Source organism: Pieris rapae, chromosome 18 (genome assembly GCF_905147795.1).
Source record: "Pieris rapae chromosome 18, ilPieRapa1.1, whole genome shotgun sequence".
NCBI lineage: Eukaryota > Metazoa > Arthropoda > Insecta > Lepidoptera > Pieridae > Pieris > Pieris rapae.
This window is the reverse complement of record NC_059526.1, coordinates 4,866,839-4,876,870: the sequence shown is the minus strand read 5'-3', so window position 1 is coordinate 4,876,870 and position 10,032 is coordinate 4,866,839. Positions and strand designations below refer to the sequence as shown.

Genomic DNA, 10,032 nt, shown 5'->3' with positions numbered 1-10,032 from the left:
CGAATGTAATCAAATGCGATATTGCGATAAACAGCTTTATTTAAATTCCTATGAGTGAAGGTCATTTTATTTAGGAGCGCCTCAGAGTTAGTTCGGAGTTAGAGGAAGGAGCATAACATTGTTCGAAAAGGTAAGTTCAATAATTTAAAATAGGTTCTAATACGTGATTTTACATTTGTGAATGAAATATATAAAAATTATCCACTAAAATACCGATTTGTTTATAATCTGTGAGTTTTTTGTCAGATATCAGATAAAGTTGATAAGTGAAGTGAATTGCGCGTCAGTTGTGAATTGTGATGTAAACATGCAGTCTATACGAAAATCTGCGTGTGTCGCTGTTACAAAGAATTTCAACAGGTATGGTTTTTTTTATTCTTACTAGTAAGGATAACTGTCAGCATTAGATATTTTTAATGGCAATACTTTTAACTTTATGCCCAGCGTCATCTTTATGTTAATAGATATCAAAAAGATTAATTTTATGCGTAACAGAAAAAACAATCTCATAGAAAAAAATATTAAAATATATTAGTCTTTTTCTGCATATAGTGTTTATTTAATTTATTGTTACTCAGAAACTACACAAGGAAAAATATTGAACGAACATGAATATGTTGTGTGTGGTTGAGTCAAAAAAAATTAAAAATATATATTAAAATATAATGTTTTTTGTAGCATTATGTATTCTGCCATGTTAACTAAATGGAACAATAAATGATGGATTTTTTACTTCAACATTCATAACAGAAAAAATCAGTGTTGGTCTAGCGGCTTCAGCGTACGACTCGCATCTCTGAGGTCGCAGATTCGATCCTCTGCTATGCACCAGTGGATTTTAATTTCACATTCACCCGAACGGTGGATAAAAATCATTCCTTTCATTAAACAACGTGAGAAAACCAGTTTGCCTTAACCCAAAAAGTCGACGGCCTGTGTCAGGCACGGGAGTCTGATCACCTACTTGCTCATAAGACAAATGATTGTGTACACATTCATAAGTCTGAGTTCCAGACCTAAAAAGATTGTACCAATTATTTATTTTATATTAATTAATAACAGAATATGCCTGAGACGAAATTCATCTGATAATCCCCACACCATGCTGTATGTACTAACAAGACAGTTCTTCCGTGGTACATTTATCCATTACGAAAACAATATAATTTTACTGATTTCAGGACAGTGACAGTTAACAGTGCGATAAGTACAGAGAATGCGCAATCAAAGCCATGGACGTCAATACCGGGGCCAAAACCTTGGCCCATTGTGGGGCAACTACCCCATTTCTTGCCTGGAGGTAAAACTCTTTATTGATTATTACATTTTGCCTCTAGATCGATTTATTATATATTGAACGGTCAATTAATTTGATAGATATATAATCTGCATGAAATTTCTGTGTTTTTTGTAGGTCATAAACAATTTTTTAAAGGTACTGGCTGGCCGATGCCATTATTTTATTTGGATTTGATGAAAGTGGTACCAACAAATACGTCTTACATACTGCGAAGACTATATTTCTGTCAACAATCTTTGTTGTTTACACGATAGTATTATGTATCAAAATTAGTCCAGTAATAAATCCTAATAAAGTATGTTTATAATTTAATCAACATATTACTTTTGCTATCTATTATCAAGATCACCTGTACTTAGATAATAATGATAATAGTTGTCCGACTGTATATCCTGTTGCGCAGATTATTAGGTATCATTTCAATTATGCATAATTACTATTTACAAGTGTATGTGCGTGACGTCAGTCCTTGAGCATAAAGAGGCCCTGCTACCGTACCTGATATGACCATATCTTATTTTATTTTAATACTAGCTGCGAACTTCGTTTCGCCCTTATATATTTTTTTTACTTAGCCGAGGTAGGCTTAAGTAGCCTGGTACCAATATATGGAACATTTTGCGATGCTACCCCAAAGAGACTGCAACTACTAGATAAAATTAAAGTTTTCATATTTTTTATATATATTATTTTTTAATTCACAAAAATCCGTCAGAGTTCAAGGAATAATTTTGTTAATACTTAAAGTTGAATTCCCTTCTTCGTGGTTCACGCTTAGCAACATAGTTTACGATTCATTTTTATTTATAAAGATATTCCCGTACAATACAATATGGGAAAAGAAAAGTTACTGCGAAGCGAGTGATTGTTTGATTTGTTGCAGGCGTTGGAAATATCGTGAACTTTTGCCATTGAATTAGCATTTTACTAAATATTTTTATCTATTTATACAACATAAAGTACAACACGATACTTTTATACCGTATGTTAATGCATTATTACGTTAATATTTAACTCATTACCTCATTCTTTGATATAATTAATTACTTTGTGTCACTGTATGGTCTTATATCATACATACAAAAAATAAGTACATTTTAAGTATTATTTTAAAGTGAGCTGAAAACTTTGTAGGCTTACATAGAAAAAATATTTTGCTTAAACATTTTGATTTGATTATTGAATATAACTATATATATAACAACTGTCTAGCGCGATACACTTTATTACTTATCTAAAGGCTTACTAATCCAAATAAAACAATCCTAGAAACTTTTATGTCCTCAGTGCTGTTACCTCCATACCACATTTTATCCAAATAAGTGCTCACTAATGATAATCTCTATAAAACCCATATTCATCCTTTTCAGGAATGCTCGCTGATCCAATAAAAATGCCAGAGGTGCTTTACGAAAAGTTCGGTCCAATTGTGAAGTTCGAAGGAAAATTTGGTTCACCAACCCTCATTTTCTTACTGGATGCCGAAGCTTCTGCCCAGGTATTATTGTATTGTAATGTTTGTACCAATATAACGATTACGACTGCATAGTCGGTTAAAAGATTTTCTAGTGATTGAGTTTTTTAATACTAATAGAACAGAAGGCAAACTGGCAGGAGGGTCACCTGATTTTAAGCGATACCCACAGGCTTGCGAGTCTGTGGCCGGCCTTTTAAGAATTGGTACTCTGTTTTCTTCAGGGACCCTAAGTTGAAAAGGATCGTATTTACTTCAATTTGCAGATTGTTCTACATAAAACCAAAAAAAAAAACATTCTAGAAATAGGGTTGTCAAGAATTTTTGTCCCGTCCATTGTTTAGCTGAATGACACATTTTTTGTGTTAGACATGAAAGTTTCCTAACGATATGTACAAGCAAGCATTTATTCCCCACGTTATATTTCCTAGTAAACCATATTTTAAACTTCTAACTGAATTATATCAAATCAAATCAAAAAATATTTATTCTTATAGGTAAACAAGTACACTTGTAAACGTCAAAAAAAATTGTAAATTTACGTTCACTACCAGTTCGCAAGTCAAAGGCGTAGAGCGTATCATAGTGAATACAACTACTTCAAAGAATACAAATCAAATCAAATCGTTTATTTGCTAGAATAGTCTTACAATTAGTTACATAAATTACAAAAATCCGCCACATATAAATAGGCATGCAAATGTCATCTTATATTTTATTTATTTATTTATTTACATAAATACATTTATTATCCTGATACACACACTTTCAGATAACAGACGTTATCGATAAGCTTTTTTTAACAACATAATGTACGATAAATATGACATGAATACCCGTTAAAGTGTTTCCGAACCAATTCGACTCGAAGACACGAGAAGAGTTCTTTAAAAAACACAAAAGGACAACTATTCCTTACGAAATGTGCCATCTAGTATTCTCATCTTCTTTTATTTTTGTAAAAAAAAATTGTTGGTGGTGGTGATGGTGATGGTGATGATGTTTAGGTATCTTCGATGATGGCTGATCACAGACATTTATACTTACATCTTTGAAACTACGCAACGGATTTTCATGCGGTTTTTTTTTATAGATAGAGTGATTCAAGAGGAAGGCTTATATATATAATAACATCCATTAAATAGTGGAGAAGTACTGTTATTTTTGAGGTTTCTAATGTGATGTCGTAAATAATTACATTTTTTCCGCTTACATTGCAAACGCAGGCTGAATCCTACGAGTTTTATCAAAATAATGTACTAAGTATTGTACACATTGAAAAGGTCTACAGAAAAGTCCGTGATGATATATGTCTATCTCTTATGGATAACCCACATTTTTATATACAACGTTCACAGATTTTCTGTAGTGTATTTAGTATCAGCATTGCACCCGTGCGAAGCCGGGGCGGGTCGCTAGTAATTATTAAACCTAAAGTGTAGAGGGCGTAATTGCCTTAAGTCGCAATAGTTGTTACTTATAAATCAACTACTGACCCGCACCAGCTTCGCACGGGTGCAATGCTGATGAAAAGCAGGTTTTTATTATGTATTATTATTTCCGTCGCTGGAAAGCTCCGATAATATACGCGTTCGATCGCTGCTAAATGAGCTGTAATAGGCTGTATAGATCTATATTAAATGAACAATGTATTCAAGGTATTTAATTGGTTAAGGATTGATGCTGTATTGGTTAAAATCGCTTCGAAAATTAGCCTTATTTGTCGTAAAAAGTAAATGACAAAAAAGTTATTGTGGGTTTTCCATAAGAGATAGACATATACCATCACGTACTTTTCTGTAGACCTTTTCAATGTGTACAATACTTAGTACATTATTTTTATAAAACTCGTAGGGTTCAGCCTGCGTTTGCAATGTAAGCGTAAAAATGAAATTATTTACGACATCACATTAGAATCCTCAAAAATAATAGTACTTCTCCACTATTTAATGGATGTTATTATATATATAAACCTTTCTCTTGAATCACTCTATCTATTAAAAAACTGCATTAAAATCGTAGTTTCAAAGATTTAAGCATACAAAGGGACATAGGGCCAGAGAAAGCGACTTTGTTTTATACTATGTAGTGATGATTAACTTATTCAAATATTTATACAATTACAATTAAGACTTTCTTAAACAGATTTTACGGAATGAAAATTGGATGCCTGCTCGCCCGGGGTTTGCCAGTTTTGAACACTACAGAAAGCGGAAGAACAAGAATAATCCGGACGAGCCGACCGGCCTTTTGACAGAGTATTTACTAAATTCATCATACATTTAACAAATGACAATTCACCTATTTATTTAATGCATTTATGAACCTTAAGATTGACGTAATTTTCTATTTTTCTTATCACCCTAAAACTGCAAAATAATGCTTTTTTTTGTTGAGAGAAAGAAAACATTCCAACGAATGTCGACTTATCAGTCAATCAATACGAAAATATGTACAGTACAAGGCGCTTGATAAATATTTCTTTTAGTCACGGAGAGGCTTGGAGGAAGTTCCGAACAACGGTGAATCCGATTTTGCTGCATACAAAAACAATAAAATTGTATAGCAAAATTCTAGAAGAAGTCGCTGAAGACATGGTCACCAGGTCTGTTCTTTATTGTATCTTTAAAAATACTGTTTTTTACCTTAGGATATATTTCCTACCAAATTAACGCTTAAACAAAAGATATAGCTCATACAAAAGACTCTAACAATATTTATTATATTTTCTTCGTCTTACAGAATGAAACACTTACGTAAACCAGATAATACTATAGATGGAAAACTCGATATTGAAATGAATCTTTGGGCATTAGAATCTATTGGCGTGGTTGCTTTAGGAGGTCGGCTAAATTGCTTCGATCCAAATTTACCTGAAGACTCACCAGCAAGAAGACTCATACAGACTGTTCATGATATTTTCAAAATGGCTGACAAATTAGACTTTAAGCCAAGTTTGTGGCGGTACATTGGTACTCCAAACTACTATAAAGCCATGAAGTGCTATGAAGATCAAACAAAGTAAGTTTTCGTGTATTTTTATACTAATGCTATTAGAATTGACAGACGTTGTTCTATAGAGTCTTTGATACAAAATTAAAAAATCATCTAATTATATATCTAAACTTTGGTAGGTTTTCGAAGTGGTTTAGCGGGAGTAGGAAATAGGATACAGCTAGATGTCGCACTTGCGCACGAGGTTCCTACCATATGCCAATAATGAATGCTAAAAAGGGTAATACATCCCAACAAAAATCGGATCCGTATGACCGAATAACGATAGCTAATGACAAATCAAAAGCCACCTGCGCGGTGAATCCAAGCCAGATTTGGGTAAAAAACAGCTTTCACCGGGACCGTAAGGGTTCGTACTTCGCTCACTCCAGTGAGCTCCGTCCTGTCCTCCACCGCGCAACGGCCCAAACTGAGGTCCGAGTCTCGCAGGAGACGTCCTTGCCCTTGTCGCTGGAAAAAGTCCATTGCGGCTGGCCTGCGCTCACCAAAACAGCCAGAGCTGAGCTGTCAATGCTGTCCTTCAGCCAGTTTCCCTACAAAAAAGGAGCACACGAGCATTCTTCGGATTCCTTTGAAGAGATACTGTTAATGTTTAGTGACCTTTAATCACGTAATTTACGAAAAACCCTTGTTTATACTTTAAATCGCGCAATTTTATATTAGGTACTTAGTAAGATTGCAATCTTTCAATTCATTGCATTACTTACAATGAGATTATTTACCGTTTTAAGCAATCTTTTCAGTGTAGCAAAAAACAAAATAGTTCTATTCAATTATAGGAAGATTCACTTGGTCCCGAGGTTCGCGTGCTCTCCTTTCTCCTAACAAACCACTCTCGCTTCATCCACCTTCATGACGAAATATGATTTCGACAAACTTGTTCAATATATTAATGATTTCAGTTTGAGTCGATACTTTATCAATCAAGCACGAGAACAATATAAAACTAAGGACCATAAATCGAATGATGAAAAAGGAATTCTTGAGAAGCTTCTAGAAATTGACGAGAATGTTGCTACTATAATGGCGGGTGACATGTTACTCGCTGGTGTTGATACGGTAAGTGTGGGGAGAAGGTAGATTTTATTAATAACAAGGATAACTTGCTATTTGATTTTTAAAGACGTCCAGGTACGCATGTTGAAGGTTTTTGCCAAAAAAAATGGTTAAATTCGTAAAATGTATTAATAGTAGGGTGAAACGAGAGCGGCGAGAAATTGTGAATTTGCCTGTAAATATTTAATATTATCGGATAAGTGGCGAGGCCCGCTTTTCGCGTATTCCGCAGAACTTTCAGATATGCCTCAAAATGGGTAAAAAAATCTCTTGTAAATATAAAAATAAATTGTACTTAGAACACAATAGAATTCCTCCATTTTGCATTTGGCCTTTTTTTATTCCTTGGAGTGTGTTTATCAATTATTGAATTGAATTTGTTATTGCATTTTAAAAATACCCTCAATTTTTTCTATAAAAGGCCGCGAACACAATGCTAGCGACGTTCTATCTACTTGCGAAAAATCCCGAGAAGCAAAGCAAATTAAGAGAAGAAATTTTATCCCGTTCAGAACAAAAACCATACTTGAAAGCTTGCATTAAAGAATCGCTCAGAGTTAAGCCCGTAGTTTCTGGAAATTTGAGGGCAACATCAAAGGAGTATGATATTTTGGGATATAGAATTCCTAAAGATACATTACATATTTAATAGATTTAAATTAGTATTAGTATGCGTAAGGGAAGCGTTGGACAGAATCCGATGGAAGCAGATAGTCCGCTCTAGATGCTTCGTTGCTGACCACGACGCTCAGACATGAGCTGCCAACTAAAGAGAGAGAGTATTAAAATATTATATTATTATATTAAATATTATATTCAAATACCATCCGTATCACCTCGACGTCCATCGATTCGCAACTGAGCTTCGCTCTAAGGCAGTTTTCGGCTTAGGGGCCTTCCAGAAAAGATCGGACCAATTCTTTAACGGCCGGCAACGCACTCTCAGGCCCTATGGTATTTAGAGTGTCCAACTCGAGTGTATCACTTTACATTAGGTTGGCCCATTGGCTTCCCAATCCACTTTTTTTGCATTTCTGGTTACTTTGTCCTTTTACCTGATTTGTAAATTATTATCAAATTGACCAATGTGCACGCGATATTTTGACATTGGAATCGGATATTATTTGACTATGATAATCTATTTAGCTTGTGCTATTTATCATGACAAATGATACATAAGTTTTGAGTTCCAGACCTAAAAAGGATAGCAAAAAAGAATTATATCTTTAACTTCCAGATGTATGTGACATTTGGACACCAATTCCTATCAATATCTGAGGATCATTTCCCGAGAGCGAAGGAATACATTCCAGAACGTTGGCTTGTTGATAAGACAGACCCACTTCACTATAGAAACGCCCATCCGTTTGCATATAACCCATTCGGCTTTGGAGTCAGAAGTTGTATAGGTATCTAAAATTTTTATTTGTCACCTTTAATTACGGGTGGTGTTTTGTGAAATAATATATTTACGTACGTACATATTACGTACTTACGATTTTAATGCAAAAATTGGTATAAAATATGTATAATAGTTATAAAATAAGGGTGGCCTTACTACTTTCGAGCGATCTCTTCCAGGCAACCTTTAAATGAAAAAATAAATAAATAAGCACCTTATTAAATTATTTTTAACTTTGTAAGAAGTGCAAGAACACCATAACATATATTATTAAATATTATATGTATATATACATATTCTTCGTATTTTCATGATTGGCTTACACAACTTTGTCTTTCCTTGTTTCTTTTCTTTGTCTAGTTTAGCTTATTTTTTTTTAAATTCAGTATCTTTATATAATTTAATTATTATTAATATGTATAACACCTGCTTTATATAATTTGCATACCAATTGAACTATAAAAGATGTTTTCGTTTTATTTATGGCTTAATTGATTTTTCTAGGTCGGCGTATAGCGGAGTTAGAAATAGAAACCTTTCTCTCGAAGACCATAGAAAACTTTGAAATAGAGTGGTTGGGAGGGGAGCTCAATGTGCGTCCAGCTTCTCTGAACTACATCGTGGAACCTTTTAACTTCATTTTTAAAGATGTTTAAATTACAATACTTTAGGAGCAAAATACTTTATATAAACTGATGCATTTATCATTTGAATATTTCAGTACTATTACTTTTAAACATGATGGTATATTTGCCCCATCCAATGAGGTACAGGGAAGACACATTTCTGAGTCTTGTTCTTCTTGTTCTTGTTCTTTCGAGACGTACGATAGTGGTGATAATCTAAAAAGAATGACGTCACTGACGACTAGGCAACGAACAAAACAACAAAAATAATTATTTTCAATATTTCTTTTCTCATCAATAAATGAACTTGAAATTGCATCCTCTCATAATATACATACTACATTTCATATTGCGATACAAATATTATATGGTAACATAATTGGTGTCCATTTCCACATCTGGTATATTTGCACTATAATCTTGTCGTTTACAAACATTTTAAATAAATCAACATGTATTCGTTGATAACTGTTACACTTTATATTGGATCGTATAGATTTAAACCATTTCATATTTGTACAAAAAATTCCAGCGAGCTTATGGAATGGTTGGATTAATAACACAGCTGCCTACGTCTTATTTTAATTATTGAACAACAAGGCAGACTTCTACTTGCAGCACCCCTTTATCCGTTCTTCCAAAGTTGTTTGAGTCTTTTTAAAAATATATTAAGGTAAGAAAATTTGCACCTCTGTGGCTAAAAACCTACGTAGCAAAATAATAATAAAAAAACCAAATACATCACAGAGAAACCAACTTAGAAATTAACGGAAACCAAAGTAGACTATAAATACACATTTCTGTATATATGTAATTGATTATTTGACCCAGATCTTCGTAAGTGGAAATCCGCATATGCTGCGCGATTGGGATATAAATTAAAGGAAATAGTGTAACCAAGTGTGAATTATAGCTAATAAATTCTCATGTAAACAGAGCATTATGTGTTTTCGAGTAACAAGAATTATCGATAGACCGCCAAAAACGTATTTAAGTAAGTAGGTACATTCTAACATATTAATTAATAATGATGGTATATTGTAATACCGACCCGTAACGTTAAACTTATTAAAAAAAACACCCTTCAAGAAAAGAGCGTACCAATTTTTAAAAAGCCGGCAGCGCACTTGCGAGTGTTCTGGCAGTCCGAGTGTTCATG

General features: G+C 33.6%; 1 protein-coding gene across 2 annotated transcripts; it reads left to right on the top strand.

Annotated features, from left to right (window-relative positions):
- The first annotated feature begins 7 nt into the window (after positions 1 to 7).
- On the top strand, positions 8 to 9,811 carry LOC110994500 (cytochrome P450 CYP12A2). Of its 2 annotated transcripts, none has more exons than XM_022261168.2 (11): positions 8 to 130; positions 247 to 360; positions 1,182 to 1,300; positions 2,671 to 2,798; positions 4,920 to 5,032; positions 5,263 to 5,379; positions 5,517 to 5,795; positions 6,692 to 6,848; positions 7,267 to 7,479; positions 8,083 to 8,254; positions 8,752 to 9,811. In XM_022261168.2, exons 2-11 carry the CDS (start codon positions 308 to 310, stop codon positions 8,901 to 8,903), a joined length of 1,503 nt encoding a protein of 500 aa, XP_022116860.2. In that variant the 5' UTR covers positions 8 to 130; positions 247 to 307; the 3' UTR covers positions 8,904 to 9,811. The 2 variants fall into 2 exon arrangements, with proteins under 2 accessions (XP_022116860.2, XP_045488162.1); XM_045632206.1 differs by having other exon boundaries at positions 76 to 130; positions 254 to 360.
- The last annotated feature ends 221 nt before the right edge of the window (positions 9,812 to 10,032 follow it).